This window comes from Polyodon spathula, chromosome 19, assembly GCF_017654505.1.
Source record: "Polyodon spathula isolate WHYD16114869_AA chromosome 19, ASM1765450v1, whole genome shotgun sequence".
NCBI lineage: Eukaryota > Metazoa > Chordata > Actinopteri > Acipenseriformes > Polyodontidae > Polyodon > Polyodon spathula.
In genome coordinates this window covers 13,123,111-13,145,249 of record NC_054552.1, presented here as the reverse complement: position 1 = coordinate 13,145,249, position 22,139 = coordinate 13,123,111, and the positions used below count along the sequence as shown (strand labels likewise).

The window sequence follows — 22,139 nt, the reverse complement described above, 5'->3', positions numbered from 1 at the left end:
GGAATATCTATTAGAAAGAAATGTCAGGTGAAAGTCAAGAATATATGTCTGATGCCAATGACATAATAACATAAGAGAATGTACAATGTCTGTGGTGACCAGAACTGGACACAGCACCAAGAGCAGTCTGGCTTTTAAATAAAAATGCTCCTCTTAATAATCTGTTACCATTTCAAACAAAGTGATGCCGTAAAGCCACCGATTATTTGATTAAAGCTGGTCTTCCTCACTGCTCCATTCCTCATGAGGCAGGTATTGCATTGGAGATTATATTTAGACCCCACCCCCCCCCAAAAAAAAACAGTGACAAATGTATCAATACATTTGTCACTGAAATTCAGTTGAAATTTGTTTGCGTAATTTTAGCTGTGTTTTATAGTGATGCATGAAACATCACTAGGTCAACAAAAGAGGAGTGATATGGTAAGCAAGAGGTATCTGAAACATTTAAACATAAATGTTCAGGAAAAGTTTTGAGACATTTTCACATTAACACAATAATGTACAAGGGAGTTACTCTACAGCCAGCAGGGTATGTTACTTACAAACTATGTCCTTTCCAGTCAGGGTACTGCAGCAAAGGAGGGTCGATCTGGAACATGTCAGTCTGAGTCAGCTACAAAAGACAGATGAGCCCAAGTTTACTCCACCAGCTGCATGGCACGCTGCCTGCAATGTACGCTGTCTGCACGACACGCTGCTTGCTTGGTATGCCGTCTGCACGGCACGCCGCTTGGATGGCATAAGGATGAAACTGAGGAGTATACATAACCAGCAGAACAGAATTAAATATGCCTTTTTAAAGAGAGGTGTTTACTTAGTGGGCCAGATTTATCAAGGCCTTTACACCAAACTGCATAAAAAACTATTATACTTACGAATCAATTAAACAAGTAAATTAAAGTTACTGCATTACAGACAATATTGTTTAGTGTTTATTTTTGATGTTTTGCCCTAACATGCATTATGCTGCAAATCACCCTTTTTTACTTGGAAGCAGCCCGATTAGAAATGGTGCCCAGCAGTGTAGCTTCTGTCTGAGCCCTGGCTGAAATGCTAAATAATTACAGACTTCAGCCAGTTCAAATGAATGGCATGGTATATGGTATAAAATGAAACATTTGGCCTCAAACCCATCTGGTTCAGCCCCTGACCTTTTGGACTATAGACCCCCTGTGGTTGACCATGTGGTAATTGAGGGAGGTGGAGGGATGTGACAAAGAGGGGTAAATGTATATGTTTTCTGATTGGCTGAAAAGTGATATAATGTGAATGCGAGGGCAGTCCTTCCTCATGAAATAAAAATAAAAACTTCCACATTGCTTTTCGCTGAATGCTGTTACAATTCTGCATCAGTAGATTTCTCATGACCAATAACTTTCAAGATGTGTGTTAATACAGTAAATAATATCAACAAACCAGCACTCCATATCATTTTACATAATTTTTGGGTCACGACCAAATCCCTACTGAAATAATAACCTATGCAATCCGGAACCTGTCTATTCTGCCTGAAACGAATGTACACCTGACTGTTCAGTCCGGTGCCAAGCCATGTGATTTTCATTTTCTACATTTAGAGTGAAGAATGTCATGTAAATACAAACATGTCCTGCAGTTGTGGCACAACTACAGTCAAATTAAAATTAATAGATACCTTGAATTACAGTTATACCAGGGCACTACTTCTACTGTATGTACTTACTAAGTGTTAAAACAGTAATTATATATATATATATATATATATATATATATATATATATTATTTAGGTACAGTATTAGACTTTGCAATACCTCTGTAATAACACTGTATAATCTTGCACAATTTTCCTGTTCCAAATGATGCCGGATTGGACTGTTTTTACCATGTTTACAGCTTTATTTACTTACTTTGGTGAGTAAATAAAATGTATTCTGCATCGCTTTGACAATATAGTTATCTCAACAGCCCCACAACTCCGAGACAGAGCCCCTGCAGTGAGAGGACCTCCACAGCAGCCTACTCACCCGTTTAGAAAGCAGGTCAAAGCACAGCTTGTTTTCACTGGTTCCCAAGTTGATGATGCCCTGAAATGAGGAAAGAGGAGAGCATGTTAGTATTGAGCAGAATAGGTGAAAGTATTCATTATGCACCTGTGTGGTAGGATTGGGGTCCCTGCATATGTACATTTGTAAATATTGTGTGTTTTAATTTGGCAGGGATGGGGTTAGATGTTCAGAATGTGGCCAGATTCCAATTGATTCATGAATTGTCAATGAGACCAAGAGGAGCTGGGAGGTCATTGTTGTGAGAGCTAGTTGAGGGAAAGGGCTGAGAGCAGTAGACTGTGCTCTCTGTCCCTAACCTGAGATGGCTGCTGCTGGGGTTTGCTTTATATTGGATTTGGTTGTTTATATCGTTTGTTTTATAACTACAGTACGCAGAAAGCACTTTTGAACTGCAAGCTGCTATCTATTCCCACCACTAGCCTTGACCGCAACACTACTCTTCCACATGAGCAGTGATGCTTTGTTACACAGTACATATACAGTAGTCACCCCCCAAAAAGTGACTTTTCAGGGTATTAATTGTGGTTTGAAATACATGCCTAACCATTTAATTTGTGCAACCAAAAGGAATATTTTACTTTAGAATAGTAGCTTTCAATTTAGGCAAACTATCTATACATCTTTGGATATTACCCAATCTCAGGAGATTCTTCTAAACAGCCCTTAAAGCTCATTAAGTTATAAAATCAAAGTTTGGGGAAAAAAAAAAAAAAAAGCTTGGCTAACTCCACTGGACCCATGTCCTGGAACAGGAGCAGTTTCGTGATAACTAACAAGGTGGTGTTTACGTACACTTGGGTTTTTGTCCTCGTCGTGCTTGTCAGAGTGGTATATGATGTAGCCCTCCTGCAGTATGGTATCGAAGTCTCGGATCCGGTTCCCACGGCTCGACAGGTAGGGGCTAGCCCTGAGGGGGTCGCTGCTTGGTCGTGGGTACAGCCCTCCCCCCTCCTCCTCCTCCTCCCTGGCTCTGTTCCTGTGAGAAAGGGGTGGTGGGGGGATGTCGGGCCGCAGTGTGCTCACCATGTGAGTGAAGACACTGAACATGCGGAACTCGTGCTGGCGCTCCATCTCAGCCCTCCGCTGCTCCATCTGGGCTCTCCGCTGCTCCGCCTCGGCCTCCCGCTGCAGCCGGCACTCCTCCAGAGCCAGGAAGCGCTCCTCCACAGCACGCTGTGAGCTCAGGAAACGAACCAGGGCCTCGTCTAGCGGCTCCCGTCCACGACCCACCCTTCGACGCTTCCGCAAACGAGGCAGGGAACCCAGAGACGACCCCGCTCGAAAACCACTGCCTCCCCCAGAGCCCCCGGCACCGGAACCCGGAGCGGACGCCATGTTTCTCTCGCTGAAACCTGTGGCAAACAAGAGGGACTCACTGAGAGAGCACACACGCAAAATACGTGCTGGTATCCAGTCCATGGTGTAAAAGTTAATGACAAGCGTTTTTTCTAACATTTGCTATATATATTTAAGAAAACTACATTTCTAAACAAAGGAACGAGGCAAAGCCACATTTGGAAGTATTTTGAGGAACTGGACGAAAAAACTATGGTATGTAAATAATTATGCCAAACAAAATTGCCATACCACAAAAACTGAAATTAAAAAAAAAAAACACATTCAGAAATTAATATGGGTGGAGTTACTGATGGCAGTAAAAAGCAGACATCCATAATAAAACAGAATGCTCTAGATGACAACTGGCATTTATTTAGCCCTTACTAAATAAAGGGGATATATATATATATATATATATATATATATATATATATATATATATATATATAGATATATATATATATATATATATATTATTTGGGAAAACTATATTATAGTTACATAACCTTAGACACTAAAGGGGGGATAAATTATCTAAGACATTGAATACATTGTAAGGCATAAAAATAATAATGACCAAAACAAAAAATATATTAGATTTAAAAAACTATTTTCAAAAAAAAAAAAAAAATATTTTAGTTTACAGGTACATCTCAGTAGTGTAGTACAAATACAAAAGACACATTTACTCAGATATAAATAATAATATAAATGCTTTTAAAAAGACCAAATTCCCATTGGGCTTATTTTATTAGGTTTTTTTTTTTTTAGATTCTACTGATTTTTCACTATTACATGCTGGACAAGTCATATAAGATTGTTAGAATTTCTTTGCTTAGAAAATAAGCAGGGCTGTCGGTATTAGGGATGTCACGGTATTACACTCTGACAGTATAATAACCGTCCAAAACATACCGTGGTTATCATCATACCACATTATAATGTCATTTTTTAAACACATTTTTAAATGGCTATTTAAAGAAATACACAGTGGTCAACTAATATTTTTATTACTTTCAAAAATAAGTTGCATTACTTTTAACATTAAGCTTTCTGTTTTAAACAGCTATGTTAAGCTGTTTATTTAAGTGATCTTACTGTAGTTACATTTTTCCTACAAAAGTAATTGAGAAAATCTAAATATTTTACAGAGATTAGGGTTTGTGAACTATGTCACACCCAACAACGTCCACCCGAAAGTCTAAGCACAAGGGGGTTAAGTGACTTGCTCAGGGTCACAGAGTGAGTCAGTGAGTGACCCAGGATCTGAACTGGAGACCTCCTGGTTACAAGCTCTTTTCTTTAACCACTGGACCACACAGTCTCCTACTGTGTGCAGAATTGCAGTTGAGAAACACAATACTGCTATAAATAATGTTAAATAAAGTGTTATATTTTGTACTGGCTATGCAAGTTTTCAGATCTACCATTAATAATCCATAGTGAACTGTTCTGTATTGGTGATACTTTATTAGTACATTTTACTAACCCATCAACTGTACACTAAATGGCAAAAGAAAATGTGATGGATAACATTCATGGAACTGCCACTGTTCAATCTGTTTTGACCAAGTTAGCTGCAGTTATTTGCTTGTCCACAACGTGCTCCTGCAATACAAGCTCACTGTATAGAGTTTGCAAGCAGCATCTATTACATGTACACAAAACAAAGTGTATTTGAATCACATTTTATTTTAATTATACAAACAAGACTAAGAGTATACTAAGAATTTACATATACCAGCTTTGCTATACCGGGACGGGCAACGAGGTTGGATGTATTCCCACCTCTAGCTGTGTTACCCGAATCCTGCATGCTCTGCACACTGGTTTTCCATCCTCGGCTACAAAGCCCTTTTCATTTTCTTCATGGATGATTTTATCCATTTTGCAGGGCAGAGGTCACTTTCTATACTTGCATTATTTTGTTTACTAGCCAACATTTTTGCTTCACTTGTTTAGTTTCACCATGCAGTTTAAACGGCAGAGGCGCTCGTTTTTTTTTAGGTAGTATACATTAGAAAATGTAATATAAAAGTGTGTGTGTGTGGGTGGGTGTGTAGATATGGTTTAAATGCTGACGCTTGCAATCATAAAAATGTACCAAAAGCACATCCCTAGCTGAGACACACAGAACACTTCCCTGAGACACACACACACATACAGAACAGTGCCCTGAGACTCACATACACAAACAGAACACTGCCCTGAGACACACACACACACGCAATACTGCCCTGATAAAGCGCAGACTGAAACACATACCGCCCTCTGAATCACATACACACTGAGACATACGGGTATCCTCAGCAATCCTGTACACAGCGAGCTCCCAAAGTGAAGCTGTTGGACCTACAGTGGTTCCCCATACAGAGCTCTATAATCTCCTGCAAATGGCTAATGCAAGCACTATATACCTGTATATATGATGTACTTGTGCATTCAGACACTATAGTCTGCTGTACAGATTCCTCAGCCATGCTATCTACAGTACATCTGCTCCCCACTACCCACACACAGAAAAAATATAGTGGTAAGTTCATTGCATTAATGTAAACACACACACACACACTCTATTCTCTCTTCAGACTTCCAGCTCCTCACTGTAAACATCACAATGCCTCACATCAAGGTGTCATTTATGATTTCTTCTTCTTTCCTCCGGTTTGATTTTACTTTACTTATCTGAGCTACCGATCATATTTGTACTCCCCTGACATTGCAGGCAGTATGAAGACCTGTTTATTTTTCAAATATCCCTTCTCCACTGGCATAGTACAGCCTTGGAACACTGAGGAAATACAGACTCTAGTTTCTATGTGGGCAGATTGAAGTGTCCAGGAAGATCCGGAGGCATGTGTTAGAAATGACAAAGTTTAGGCCCAAATTTCTGACGATTTGAAGCAAATGGGCATAAACCATGGGTACAGTACACTTAACTCAAAACGCCACCAAATTTCTCATCCTTAACCTTTATTATATTAATATAAAGAAATAATGTGGAAAATAAAAAAATAAAAATCTAAAATGTATTTCTAAAAATAAAGTAAAATAAAATACAGCTGTACCATGCATACAACTCTAGAAAAAACAACCTTGAAAACGGGATATCTTTGGCAAATCATATTTTTAAAACCCTCTTTTTTTACAGGTCATGTTCGTAGAACCATTCCTAGACAATCCTAGCCTTGTGGCATGGGGCATTATCCTGCTGAAAAAATCCATTAGCAGATGGATACACTGCTGCCATGAAGGGATGCACCCGATTGGCAATGATGTTCAGATATCCTGTGGCATTCAAACGTTGCTCCACTTTTATCAAGGGGCCCAATGTGTGCCATGAAAACACACCCCACACCATCACCACCACCAGCCTGCAATGTTGACACGCGGCATGATGGATGCATGTACTCATGTAGTTTTCTCCATACCCTAGTCCTCCCGTCTGCGTGAAACAGCAGGAACCGGGATTCATCAGACCAGGCAATGTTTTTCCAATCCTCCAGTGTCCGGTGTTTCCGTTCCTTAGCTCACTGCAACCGCAGTTTTTTGTGTTTTGCTAAATGAAGTGGAACTCTGTTAGGTCGTCGGATGCCATACCCTATTTGTGTTAAGGTATGACGAGTTGTGCATTCTTTTATGGGTCTTTTGGCACCAATGTTGTACTGGACTGTCAGTTGACTAACTGTAGCCCTCTGTTGCTCTGCACAATTCGTGTCAGCCTCCTTTGGCTTCTTTCATCAATGAGCCGTTTGACCACTGGCCTGCCGTTGACTGGATGTCCTTTGGTTGGTGAACCATCTTTGATACACACGGGAAACTGTTGAGCATGAAAAACCCAGCAGCGTTGCAGCTCTTTACACACTCAAACCGGCGCGCCTGGCTCCTACTACCATACCCTGTTCAAAGGCACTTAAATCTTTTGTCTTGCCCATTTGCCTTCTGAATGGCACACATACACAATCCATGTTTCAATTGTGTCAAGGCTTAAAAATCCTTCTTTAACCTGTCTCCCCTTCATCTACACTGATTGAAGTAGATGTAACAGGTTACATCAACAAGGGATCATAGCATTCACCTGGATTCACCTCGTCAGTCTATTTGATGGAAACAGCAGGTGTTCCTAATGTTTTGTACACTCTGTGTGTGTGTGTGTGTGTGTGTGTGTGTGTGTGTGTGTGTGTGTGTGTGTGTGTATATATATATATATATATATACACACACACACACACACACACACACACACACACACACACACAATATACACACCAAATTCAAGTTTTTAGTTTCAAAAGATTCAGCCGAATACCGAATCAAATCCTGAATCTGCAAAAACTGTCAAGAAAACTGAAGGAAACTGTTGAATGAAAATCAGACTGGTAGCTACTAACAAGGGACGCGCACAAGCTATACTTTTGAGCCTTTCATTTAACAGTAATTTTTATTCTCGAATGTAACCTCTGGGCATGCAGAGTCATATTCCCGGTAAAAATCTCATAAAATGCTTTCATTTTAAAATTTTCAACACAGTTGCATCAAGTTTGCAAGTTCCTGTGTGCGCAATAAAGAGAGACAGTCCGCTGCCACTTTTGTAGCCTACTTTAAATTACTTTACGATTTCAGCTTGAGTGCCTTTAAGTAAGATGACACTGGCTGCAACTCCATTGTCGTTTTTTGTACACAAATAAGCTTACTTGGTTTGAAAAACGTCATGAACGATACAAGCAACTCCTTACATTACTTGATTTGATTAAATGAGTTGTATGGAACAAAATATGAAAGATGATTAGTTTCAACAAACAACTTTAATGAAAAAAATATTGTAGCCTACTTCAAGCGGAACATTAGCTTGCTATAGTATATTAAACAAAAACAATAAAAAAAATAACAACAACAATCTGGTTCTCTCTTGCCTTTTTCAACTAATATAATTTAATTAATAAAGAATAAAAACATACTAAGATAACTACCTAGCCTAAGTTTAATCAACCGGATTTGTAATCTACCAACGGCTTCTGCTGCATATATCACCGATATAATACAGTACCACGAAAAAGTATTTGCACTCTGTCTGATTTTCTTCATTTCTGCATATCTTTGACACTGAATGTTAGATCTTCAACCAAAAACCCTGAGTGAACAAATAACACAACATTTTGATACTTATTTCATTTATTTATTAAAGAAAGTTATGCAACACCCAATGCCCCCGTGTGAAATAGTAATGGCCCCCTTAGACTCAATAACTGGTTCGCCACTTTTAGCAGCAATAACTGCAACTAAACGCTTCCTGTAGTTATTGATCAGACTCTCACAACGCCGTGGAGGAATTTTGGCCCACTCCTTCATGCAGAACTGCTTCAACTCAGTGACATTTGTGGGTTTTCGAACATAAACTGCTCGTTTCAGGTCCTGCCACAACATCTCAATGGGGTTTAGGTCTGGACTTTCACTAGACCATTCCAAAACTTTAAATTTATTGTTCTTCAACCATTCTGATGTAGACTTGATTGTGTGTTTCAGATCATTGTCTTGCTGCATGACCCAGCTGCACTTCAGCTTCAGCTCACGGACAGATGGCCTGACATTCTCCTGTAGAATTCTCTGTTACAGAGCAGAATTCATGGTTCCTTCAATGACGGCAAGTAGTCCAGGTCCTGATGCAGCAAAGCATCCCGAAATCATGACACTACCACCACCATGCTTGACCGTTGGTATGAGGTTCTTACTGTGGAATGCAGTGTTTGGTTTTCGCCAGATATAACGAGGCCCACGTTGGCCAAAAAGTTCCACTTTTGACTCATCTGTCCATAGAACATTGTTCCAGAACTCAAGGATCACCTAGGTGCTTTCTGGCAAACTTGAGACGAGCGTTCATGTTCTTCTTAGTGAGCAGCGGTTTCCACCTTGCTACTCTGCCATGAAACCCATTTTTGCCCAGTGTCTTTCTGATGGTGGAGTCATGAAAACTGACCTTAGCCGAGGTGAGAGAGGCCTGCAGATCCCCGGAAGTTTTTCTAGGGGTCTTTGTGACTTCCTGGACAATTTTACGCCTTGATCTTGGAGAGATTTTGGCAGGACGGCCACTCCTGGGAAGATTCACTACTGTCCCAAACTTTCTCCATTTGGACAATATGGCTCTGACTGTGTTTAATTTGGAGCCCCAGAACCTTAGAAATGGCTTTGGAACCCTTTCCAGACTGATAGGCATCAACAATCATCATGGTCATCAGGAATGTCTTTTTTTTGTCGTGGCATGATATGCCTCTAGAACCTGTGTGCTGACAACTTCACTCTGATGGTAAGGGCTAAAGTTAGTCTGATTTATATTGGGTACGGCTGGCCCACATCAGACCTGATTGTTAATCAAAGTATTCAAAAAGCTGACCCTAATTATTCCTTTAATTGGGTTGAGTTAACTAGGGGGGACAATAACTTTTTCACACCTGAAAATTGCATGCTTGACTACCGTGCACACCAAACAAATGAAAGAAGCACCAAACTTTGGTGTTATTTTTTCTCTCAGACTCCCTCTATGTACTACAACAACCCACGAAAAGATCTGACCAAATTTGATGTGAAAAAATGTGCAAAAATGCAGATAATCAGAGAGGGGGCAAATACTTTTTCACAGCACTGTATAGTGCAGACCATAGGTCAAACAAAGTCCTGTGAATGCCTTTTAATTTGTTTGTTTTTTTAAACCATTTAAATGCAAAACCACAACAAAACATCCATACAGGCATTTTTTTTTGCTCAAGTCCCTGCTCAAGTCTTCACATTTTGTTGGCATCTGAGCGTACTCCAAGACACTTACAAATTAGACTTTACATGTAGAATCTACACAAATTACTCCACATTGATAAAGTAAAAAATGCATATAGAATATAAATAAGATTTACAGAGAAAAACAGATTCATCTCAATTGCATAAGTATTCAGCCCCTTTGGTACTGCAGCCCTAAATCAGCTCAGGTGAAACAAAATTGTTTGAATGGTTATAAAATTTAGTGAAATGGTTTCAGCCTGTGTGTACTCAAAGTGGTTTAACCATGAAGACCAAGGAGCTTTTGAAACAAGTCAGGGATAAAAGTGGTAGACAGGCACAGAGCTGGAGAAGGGTACAAGAAAATTTCAAAGGTGCTGATTATTCCTCTAAGTACAGTGAAGTCCATCATACCACCCAGACACTACCCAGATCAGGTCTGAGCAGCCGGACAAGCAGGAAACTAGTTTGGGATGTCACTCTGAAGCCAAGAATGACCTTGAGAGATCTGTAAAGTTCTGTGTCTGAGGTGGGAGTCAGTGTTCACACATCAACAATAAGTCGGTCCCTACACAAAGTTGGCCTGTATGGACGGGTGACAAGAAAGAAGCCATTACTCAAAAAGCCTAATTTTAAAAGCACATTTAATTGATAAACACATATTGATAAACACATACACTGATAGTAGTAGCAGTCCTAGTAGTAATAATAATATTAAATAATGGGAGGGAGGGACGGAGGTATGTTGCAGGACGATTGCCCTGCACAATGGGAAATTACTATTGGTAAAATTTGTACGTGGAAATGGGTTTACTGTGTCTTTTGGAGTTGATTTGTGCGATTAAATTATTGTTTACAGACGAGCGCTCGATTTGAGACTTGCTGATTGCTAGGCTTGGTTAAGGGAAATTAATCAATTGGTCCTTAATCAGCAGGTGGGTGGGTCTCTTACGAGTGTCCATGGAAATCGTTCAGGGCAACTGCAACGCCATGCTTCAGAGGGGAGCGGCGTATACTCATGAGGAGAGAGTCCGCTCTGCAGGAACGACAGCTACGCAACCCTGAAATTGCAAGCGGTGCTTGTGAAGGCAATGCCCAGCCAAGGCCATATGAAGCAGCATGAGTCGTCATATGAATACCAGCTCATAAGTGGGTTAGTTTAGGGGATAGTGATCCTAAGTAACGTACAGCGAGGTTTACGTAGTGTAGCCTTTTCCTGGAGCGGGATGTCTCATTTATAAGGCTAGCGCTCGCCCTGTGTGGCAACTTTTATTTGTAGTTGTTGTACTGTGTTTTATGTTGCCTTTTGTACAGCTTGTCGTATGTGTCCTCTGTGTGTTACCATCACTGGTAATGTCACACAACCCCTTTGTTTATTTAATTCGATCTTAATAAATCCTGCGCGCCTGTGCTGGCGTTTCAACTCCACCTCCCATGTCTCTCTGTATTGCTTAAGCAGCGACTACCCACATGTGACAAGAACAAATATATATATATATAATCATATATATATATATATATAATTATATGATATATATATATTTTATAAATTTATACACACAGTACCAGTCAAAAGTTTGAATACACCTGCTTGAAACCAGGTTTTTCATCATTATCTATGCTTTTAACTGTATAAACTTGTCTATGAACACTTAATATTACATTATATGATACGTGAACTTATAAAAGCTGATAACCATAAGTGAATTGCATTCAAAAATTTAATTTTTAATGAAAATGTAAATCTTGTCAATTTCAATGAAATGGTCACCCAAAGCAAGGGAATTTCAGTCTGAAGCCCAAGTCACTTAAAAGTCTGAAATGTGAATAACACAGTGTTAGAATACTGGCCTAAGTATAAAAGTGTCTTTGTTAGATGTTCTCTGAGTTAACTAGCATGTTACCTAATTAACCTTTTGTCACCAATTATTGTTAACAGGTGAGGGTCCATGATTACTATAAAATATAGGTTGCATAGGCACAAGTTTGTTATTCCTGAATGTAAGGGAGCAGAAAATGGCAAAATACGCTCAGTTAAGCAAAGAAAAAAGACAGTCTGTAATTACTTTAAGAAATTATGGTTAATCTTTAAGACAAATCGTAAGAACTTTGCAAGTGTCTGTAACTGCTGTGGCCAAGACGATCGAACGATTTGATGAAACTGGCACTCATAAGGACCGAACAATGTCAGGCAGTCCAAGGGTGGCCTCAGAATCAGAGAACAAGTTCATTCGAGTCACAAGTCTGCCAAACCGGCAATTGCCACCGAAGTACAGTGGCTTGCGAAAGTATTGACCCCCCTTGGCATTTTTCCTATTTTGTTGCCTTACAACCTGGAATTAAAATGGATTTTTTGGGGGTTTGTATCATTTGATTTACACAACATGCCTACCACTTTGAAGATGCAAAATATTTTTTATTGTGAAACAAACAAGAAATAAGTAAAAAAAAAACACAAAACTTGAGCGTGCATAAGTATTCACCCCCCCCCAAAGTCAATACTTTGTAGAGCCACATTTTGCAGCAATTACAGCTGCAAGTCTCTTGGGATATGTATCTATAAGCTTGGCACATCTAGCCACTGGGATTTTTGCCCATTCTTCAAGGCAAAACTGCTCCAGCTCCTTCAAGTTGGATGGGTTCCACTGGTGTACAGCAATCTTTAAGTCATACCACAGATTCTCAATTGGATTGAGGTCTGGACTTTGACTAGGCCATTCCAAGACATTTAAATGTTTCCCCTTAAACCACTCGAGTGTTGCTTTAGCAGTATGCTTAAGGTCATTGTCCTGCTGGAAGGTGAACCTCCGTCCCAGTCTCAAATCTCTGGAAGACTGAAACAGGTTTCCCTCAAGAATTTCCCTGTATTTAGAGCCATCCATCATTCCTTCAATTCTGACCAGTTTCCCAGTCCCTGCCGATGAAAAACATCCCCACAGCATGATACTGCCACCACCATGCTTCACTGTGGGGATGGTGTTCTCGGGGTGATGAGAGGTGTTGAAATATAGCGTAACATAGCGTTTTCCTTGATGGCCAAAAAGCTCAATTTTAGTCTCATCTGACTAGTGTACCTTCTTCCATATGTTTGGGGAGTCTCCCACATGCCTTTTGGCGAACACCAAACATGTTCTAGGTGCCCTGAGACCAGTAAAGAGGACATAACAAGGTAATACGGGGGCTTCCCCATACAAATCTTTAAGTTACTTACGTTTGTCTGAGTGCGAGACCCGAGTGTCACGTCTGAGTCTTTGGAATATCCCCCTCTGTCCGAATTCTCTAGCTGTACAGGACTTTGGACCTGCCTAGCACAAGCTGAAAGTCCAAAGGCAATACTGAACTACCACTTCACAAACACAACAAAATCTCAACTGGCACAGTTTCAAAGAGGCTTGGCTGGGGTAGGGAGTGGCTACTAATTCTCCTCCCCCACAGCTGTTGTCCTGGCAATAAACCTGCAGACAAGAAGGGGGCAGGGCCCACTTCCATTTAGGTCCCGCTGAGAAACATAATATAAAACTGCATCAGTGTGCAAACAGTAAGTCTAATAGAGGCCACAAATATGTTCTGTGTTAGTTTATTGGAACTGATTTCACGCGGAATGACTCCAATATTTAATTTCTTACCCAAGAAAGTTACTTCAGTGCTATTGTTTCTGCTTATAATTATTTACTTCATTATTCCAACAAAATGTCCTTTAGCCACTGGGTCTGCTTCAGAAAGAACAGCCAGCCTACACTCCCTTAGCGGACAGGAAGCACTTCACCTCAGAAATACAGCTTTTACGAGCTTTTTTAGAAAGCTGAGAAAGACATTAGTAAGTCTGGTAAATACATTCAGATTAGAAAACATTATTTAGTAGATTGTTTTGTGTATTAAATTTGTTTGCTAAAACTACTGGTATAATATCTCTAGGTTATGTTGTATGAAACCTTAGAAACTGAACATCAAAATGTTTAAAAAAAGAGGGGATGAACCTAATTATAACATCAGTTTTTTAGTTAGTAAGTACTATACAAAACACACAGGATATTAAACAAGAAATTATATACTGTAAATCTGTAAATATATGCAAGCCTTTTATTATGCATTTTTCGTGAATGAACAATAGATAGTTTGAATATTGCAACAGCTCGTCAATATTTCTGGAGCAAAATAGGTTTTATGGGTGAGATTCGCCAAATATTTTTGTTGCAAATATTTATGGGTTTACAGTATTACGAAATTGTAAAAAATAGCCCTGATATAACTATTTTATACAAGTGTAGAGATATCTAGCATCAAAAAACTTTTCCATATTCGCTTGGCATAGAGACGCCTGTGGGAGCATTATTGTGGGTTAAAAGAGGTTATCTTAGACACAGCACCGTTTTAAATCAAATATTTATTTCTTTATTTGTTTATTGGAAACATTTTAAATATGCCTCGTTGAATGATTTTTTAAAACCATATTTTTTACAAATTTAGGAAATTTGTTTATTTTTTTTATTTCTTAAAATTGGCATTGGCAATGTAAGTTAAGGGAAAAAAAAGATGTAGAATACACGCACACGGTCGAATTGGATGCTGTATGTTGGGAGGGAGTTTAAATGTGCTGTGTAAATGACACCTGATAACAGATTTCGGACAGCAGTCAATACTTTTCAAACAATGTCACTGAGTGTTTAAAACAAAAAATTAAAATAAAAAAAAATACAGGTGTAGAGAATCATCTTTGGCTCCCGACCAAATCGTTCTGCGCACATTGTGCAGCCCTGGATTATCCTTCAGCAGAATATCCAATTAACGCTCATCCAGTGCTGTGGTTTTTTCACTCATGAGGCTAGCCTGGGGGCTTGTGGTTTATTACTGTATCCTCAGAAGAATCCCTGACACCACTATTAAAGCCACCCTGCCAAACCTTTGCATTGTAGTTATAGACACATCACATTCTAGAAGCTACAGCAGCTTCCTCTCAGACTATAAACAGGAAAAGAAAAGACAACTGTCACAAGGAAGTGGAAGGGAAACATTTGAAGAATGGTTTTCAACAATTCTTAGAAAAAAAGAATAAAAAAGCACCAACACGCCTGCTAAAGCACTGTACCACATGTACAATCTGAAAGAGTGTTGTGTGTTTTCACAGGTACACAGGCCACAGTGTTATGGGTAGTGGTGCAATAGACAACCTAATTTCTTATTTGATTATCGTATAGGTATATGGTCAGGACAGTCCCGATTTCCTAGCAAAATGTCCCGTATCCCGATGCATGGGAAGAAAGTACCGATATTTATACATAGAAAAAAATTAATTTATTCAGCACAGAATTGTTAGTGAAAACCACACGCTGTGCTCTTCGTGCGGCTCACACATCTGCTGATCACTAACCTATAAAAAGCGAAGAACGCTTTATTGCGTCTGTGTTTACCGTCATGCTGGTCGTGAGGTATTGAGTTGATGGGATACGTCTATTATTATACGATAGTGTTTTTTGCAAACCGGAAACAGGAGACTTCTTTGGACAAAAGTAAGAGAAGGAATCTCAGATAATACAGTCGCTGTATTACAGTAGCTGTAGCTAACAATAGTTCCATCTACGTTCCACACCATGCATATCCATTCACTCTCAAATGTGTAGTTTTTTAAAAGACGCACATGTTTTAGCTAACATTAACATCATACCTGGTACTATAAGGAAATCTCTGTTTACTTTCTTGCACACTAGGGCATTTCACCTGGAGAGCTGAAGACCCGCTGAACCAGCTGCTTCCTAATTGCAGCCAGTAAGATGCTGTACTACCAAAAAAACACTGCTAAGGTTAAAATGACCAAGGAAGCGAAGCAGTAATAGACTTCCTAGAAGGCAAGCAAAACCTGTTTTAACCTTGTGCTGTTGTAATATTTGTTTAATTCAATACTGCTTTTTCATTTATTTATTTATTTATTTATTGTTTACACAGCTGAAGAGCAGATGCTCTCTGGAGGGCAAAGGCCAGTCCTGTAGGCGTCTGAATTTGTTTACCAGGCTCTTGGCCAGCAGATTCCGGAGCTCACAGGAGCCGAGGCACTAGGGTCCGCTGTAGTGAGCGCCAGAGTCGATGTGACTCCCAGCAAAATCTGTACTCCCCTAACTATGACCAGATGAGCCATTCAAGGACCCCTCAAATAATTTGAGACCGATACAGTGAATAAACGTGCACAACAGGTAAGGGTAATGAAATGATTCTGTTAGATACAACCACTTTAATTATTAATCTAAAAATGATTACTCTGTGATCAAATTCTCTAATCATAAACTGAATTTGTGGAACTAAACAAAGCCTTGTAGTTCTGCCCGACTAACATCTATGCAGCAAGATGTAGCTCCAGCAGAAAAGTGATAGTATTTGTTACATTCACACCACAGGGAGTTAATCCGCTCTGGTTTGTGGCTGAGGCTTTGTCAGTGTGTACTGAGCAATGGCTGAAGTAACAGATCCCACAATTTAAAAATAGGAGTTTGAATGTACTGGTAGACAATATTAAATATAGATTTAAATATTAAGAAGAGAAAAATCTTCCAACTGTGGACACTCTACCCTAATCAAATATAGATTTAAACATTAGGAAGCACACAGAAGAAAAATCTTCTGACTATGGACACCCTACCTTAATCCTTTTATATCAGACAGGCATGATGTAACTGTTCAGCACATGAAAATGAGCTCTGCAGTTTGACCAATTTGTGCTATCCCTTCAGACTGAGGACATTCTAGAGCTTCTAAAGGGGGGTTCTACTTGGGGTAACAGAGGTCATTTCTATAAATGCTGCCAAGAATCGTTTGTTCAATTTCATTCTGAAACTTACCTCTCAGGATGTGTCCTGAAGGGGGAGCATTGCATGACCTCTCTTCAAAGGCTTGTTCTAGAAGTTACTGTCAGACCCAGCCTCATAGTCCAAATTGTGACCTTTATCTCAGACCTGACAGGGCTACACTCCTGAAAACCCAGGGTCAGTTGCAGTGTACAAGATTTAGTCCACTTGATAAGCAAGTCTGATCCACTTGCTTGCACTAAGGTTAGTCCCAATTGCAGCATTCCTAAAGCTGGTCATCTCATTGGGATCATCAGTGAAACTACATCACGATTAGTACTGATTGCAGTGTAGTAAACCAGACCCTTGTGGTAAGAAAAAGATCCGCATTAACTGTATGAAGTCTGTACTGTGAAGTTAGAGACTATGCTAGTCGGTTTACTGTACTTTGTCCATTTCTCGATATGTGTTTGCAAATTTGTTTAATATGGGTTATACACATGCAAGCATGTTCTTTACATTCCTTATGTCTGTATTACATTACCCAGGAATAACATATATATCTGTATTAAACTTGTAATACAACCTTGCAGCTTGATAACATCACACTTTCAAAAGCTTTTCCACTGCTAATGCAGCACAGTTACAGTTTGTTTTTTATTACTATAGTTCTGCTTACCGGCATGCCTCCTCGTACGTTGTGCTTTACATGGTTTCACATATTATACTGTGCAATGCTACATTTTATTGTTTTAAAACTTGCTCTTCTATTTTTCGCTCTTATGTTTCTCTTGGTACACTGTGAGCGGAGTTTATTTTAGAGAATATGAATATTGTTTCAGCTTTGTAGCTTTACAACAGTTAACCCATAGCAACAAACTGTGCTGAATCTAGGCATGTATTTATGATTTCTTTATACTTTGTTCTTGATATTCCCCAATGCTGATTATTAATTACAGTTTGGGTGTTTTTTATGGGTGTGTGGTTTGTTTGTTTGTTTTTTTGCATATTAAAATAGCCACACAGATAAGATTTTTGAAAGTATGAATATCAAACAGCCTTTATTAAGCAATGATTACTCAGAGCAGTGTGGGGTGTAGATTGTCCTGCAAATGTACACTATTTTATCGCATATGCAATGTGTAGACCAGTGAATTCCACCTACAGTTTATACAACAGATAATATTAGAGTAGGTCCTGCCAATGTAAATTAATACATGATGAGTGGGTAATAATAGTGTTTCATTATTTTCCCACGGCAATGCAAAGAAAATGATTCTTCAAATCATATAGAATCCTGGTTTATATGTTCTATTTATTGGTCTATCAGTTAGTTCCCATAATCTAGCTTGGTCCACTTGATCAGATCAGTTTTACTAATTAACTGGATGTTGAGATTAGTAGGCTGCCATTGGGACTGATTGTGTTCGGTTCCTGTGGATTTTCTAGTCTGCTGGAAGAGGACTAACCCACTGGCAAGCTGCACTTGAGCCTCAGAGTTTTAGGTGCTTTATGTGACTGTTACCCATAACTCTTTTCAAGATGTAATGATGGAGTCATGAGGGAACCCCTGTAATACTGTACATATGCATCTAAACACTGTCAAGCAGGCTGTTAAAATGCGTGCTCATAAATTGCTTTTTGTTACATATTTTGCAGCATAAAAATGGATTCAAAGATTGTTATATTAATTGTTTTGTAAAACCTTATTTTCAGTAGCACAACAAAGCACGCTTTGTGCAACTCATTTGCATCCACGTAACAAGCCCCACGCTAGTTTTCAATTAAACCCTAAAATATCGCGGCATCCACCCAGCCTGAACTCGTTTGCTTTCTAGTTTGTTTACATTCCCCAAGACTAACTGAACACTTACATTAGAAAATACTGTAACCACGAGTAGAGAACGAAAAAAAAATATGTAAGCAATTTCGCTGGGGGGCAGCTTTAAGTTTACATTGCAGACATATTTTGTTTGGTATATTTGTTTCAGTTACTTATTTCTTATACACTTAAATAAATCTCGCTCACACTCACTTCTCTATCTTACACATTTCTACACAAAAGTTATGTAATGTGTCTTACCTGAGGGAGAGATGCTTGCCTCGGCCTGACCTTCCCCACGGCCATCTCCCATGGGACCATCTAGCTCCAGTCCCAACCCTCTGTCCCCCTCCGGTTCTTCCTCGGACCCGATCTGGTACATTAACTCCGGCGGGGGTTCTGGGGTCATGCATGCCTCCTCCGAGTCCACTTCCTCGCATTTAATTTCCATCAGCTCGCCGAGTTTGGGGGGGTGTCCGAATATGAAGGCGCCGGGTGGGGGAGAGCCGAAGGCGGGGTGGTGCTGGGGGTGAAGATGGTAGCCCTCCACTCCGGGCACACCCTGCAGCACCTGATGGGCAATCACACTGCCTCCCAGGGAGCTGTACGCGATAGACGGCCGGTTCGTCAGAACCCGCTCCATCACTTCGTAAAACTTCCACGTTCTACCTCCCCGGAGTGTCTTCTGATTGTCTTTGATCCGCCGGTACTCCAGCTTCATTTTCTTTATTTTCTCCCGACACTGATCGCCGGTTCGGTGAATGCCCTTTTCCCGAAGCACCTCTGCGATTCTGTTAAAGACATGCTGGTTCCGAAGACAGCTTTCTAGCTCCATTTGGACCGATTCGTCTGACCACAGTTGCAGCAGCTCTACCACCTCTGGGTCGGACCAGTTACTGCCCCTCTCGTACTTCTTACCCCGAAAATCCATTAGGCTAATTGCACCTGAAATAGAACTCACTGTAGTTTCTTAAAATAGGCTTAACTTGAGGGAAATGGGCACTGACCGTTCGGTTTACTTTCTGTGTCTACATAGCATCTGTTTCGCGGTATAATGTGTTAATATTGTTCATATTTCAATATTTTAATGTAGAAATCGCAGAGCGCGCTGTCTGTTCACGACACAAACGTTATGTAAAACTCTTGTTTTAAATCCTTACCTTTCTAGTCTGTCACTCCTGCGCTTAACCAAATTAAACAAAACCGAGATTTAAAAAAAATGTCTGTAGTAATACTGCAAATAAAATCATGTACTATTGCCAACTCGAGTGATATATTCAACAGCCTGCTTGTTAAATGTTAATGTCGATGTTTTACGTTTGCTCTGGGTGGTGTTTGGTCCCGTTTCTATGCAGAGTTAAAGGACTGGCCCGGACCAGCCCGGGATAACTGCTGTCTTTCTCTGGCCTTTGCTTTGAAAACAGTACACACTGTAATATATCATGTTTTTTGCACAGGCAATAGAACGGGGGGGGGGTAACGACACGTCAATTTTACATCCGGGTTGACGGCACATGCGTGCTGTCCTTATTCCGGGATAACTTTGGTCCGTGTCAGTCATTTTGAACAAACTGCCAAAGGAGGAATTTTACAGGAAAAACACAGTCCAAGAGAGAGTAGTAGAGGAAGCCAGTGAACACAGCACACCAGCGCACTCGTGTGGACAGCCTGCCAACTGCATCGCCAGGACACGCACACATACTATATGTTATTATTATTATTATTATTATTATTATTATTATTATTATTATTATTATTATTATTATTATTGTTATTATTAATTTAGCAGACAACTTTATCCAAGGCGATTGACAGATTTTACCATACTGACGTTAGTGAAGTTAACAAGCTGTTCGCAGTTCGTTATTTCAGCTTGTCATTCCAGCCTGCAGTTCGCTATTCCAGCTTCCTTTTCTTCAGCTTGGTGTTCGTTTCTACAGCTTGCTATTGATTTATTTTATTTTTATTTTGCTTTTTAAAAATTAATTAATTAATTTTTTTAGTAGTAGTATCTATATAAATGACTTGGACCAAGACACAATCAGCAAACTGCACATTTGCAGACGACACAAAACTGGGAGGGGTAACCAACTCCCAATCAGCAACTTTTAATAATACAAAGAGGTTTAGACAAGATTCAATCTTAGGCTGAAATTTTATGTGAATAAATGCAAAGTCTTGCACATAGGGCGCAAAAACATTACAGGCAAGTACAGCATGAATAGTAACGAAATAGAGGAGGCTATGTATGAAAAGGACTTGGGGGTAGTAGTGGATGAATCTCTTAAGCCAACTAGACAGAGCAGAGAGGCTATAAAAATATGGTTAATAGAATGTTAGTGTGTGTGTGTGTATGTGTGTGTATATATATATATATATATATATATATATATATATATATATATATATATATATATATATATATATATAATATATAAAGTATATTGATAATATAGCTTCTATTAAAGTATACAATGCACTGGTATGGATCTCTATCACGCAGAATATTGCGTCCACCAAAGGAGATGGTTCCTCTTTCTGTAATTTCATTAAAGCTACCTAAGGTCCTATTCCGTAGGATGACTTTCTATCTGAATTCGATGACTATCTAGGACTCCCGTCCCGTAGCCTTTGAAGAGAGCCTAGAAAGGAGAGCCAGAGGCAACTTAATAGAGGTATTTCAAATTGTCAAGGGGTTTAACAAAATAACTGTGCCACATTGTACTTGAGTGTGTGCAATGCGCGTGGTGTTACTGTTGCAATACCTCCCTCCCCCAGGGCTCTGGCACATTATTCTAATATAAGAATTAAAAAACAGCGTAGAGTTGCTTGTATGAAACAATTTGATAGTGGATTGTAATGTAACAACTTTTAAGTAATAGTCATTAGTTTCGCATTCTAAGTCAGTTAGCTATTCAGTTAGATATTCACCACAGCGATACGAATGGTATCGAAATGTAGGTGACATCATGTACATCTCACAATGTCCAGTGTGATGGTTCTAGCCGGTCAGGAAATAGGTAAAAAAAAAAAAAAAAAAAAAAAAGCCAGTCAGCTATTCACTGCAGCTTAGCTATAGGTGCCACAGCAATGACTAGCAAGTTGAAAACACTAGCAAGATGGTGAGGAAGTAGTCAGTGTAAATACCCCGGGCAGAACTGCGTTCCATGGTGATGTTGGCTGGGGCAAACCTGAAAAACTTCCCCTAGATCAAATATTATATATTATATGTTTTTATATTATTATCCAAAATGGATCTCTACTTTTTTGTGAATGGGCGCTGCAGATAGTGAGTACTTTACTGGTGCCCTCAAATAGTGTGCATTCAGCCAGTAGGAAAGCTCAAGCAGCCTGCAAGCAGACAGGGAGCCTTCCCATTGGCTGCCTGGTGT

At 39.6% G+C, this 22,139-nt stretch overlaps 1 protein-coding gene across 3 annotated transcripts in view; it reads right to left on the bottom strand.

Moving 5' to 3' along the window:
• Positions 1-20,429, bottom strand: part of LOC121294828 (1-aminocyclopropane-1-carboxylate synthase-like protein 1) — a 56,657-nt gene extending 36,228 nt beyond the window's left edge. The window contains exons 1-5 of one of the 3 annotated variants that reach the window (XM_041218939.1): positions 19,908-20,429; positions 19,009-19,692; positions 2,842-3,401; positions 2,008-2,067; positions 546-616 (exon numbers count right to left, since the gene is read on the bottom strand). In XM_041218939.1, coding sequence (XP_041074873.1) covers positions 546-616; positions 2,008-2,067; positions 2,842-3,401; positions 19,009-19,678 — 1,361 coding nt within the window. In that variant the 5' untranslated portion in view covers positions 19,679-19,692; positions 19,908-20,429. Of the gene's footprint in view, positions 1-545; positions 617-2,007; positions 2,068-2,841; positions 3,402-13,363; positions 13,441-19,008; positions 19,693-19,907 lie in introns of those variants that run through there. The other 2 variants (XM_041218941.1, XM_041218940.1) reach the window with 2 other exon arrangements.
• Positions 20,430-22,139: the final 1,710 nt, after the last annotated feature.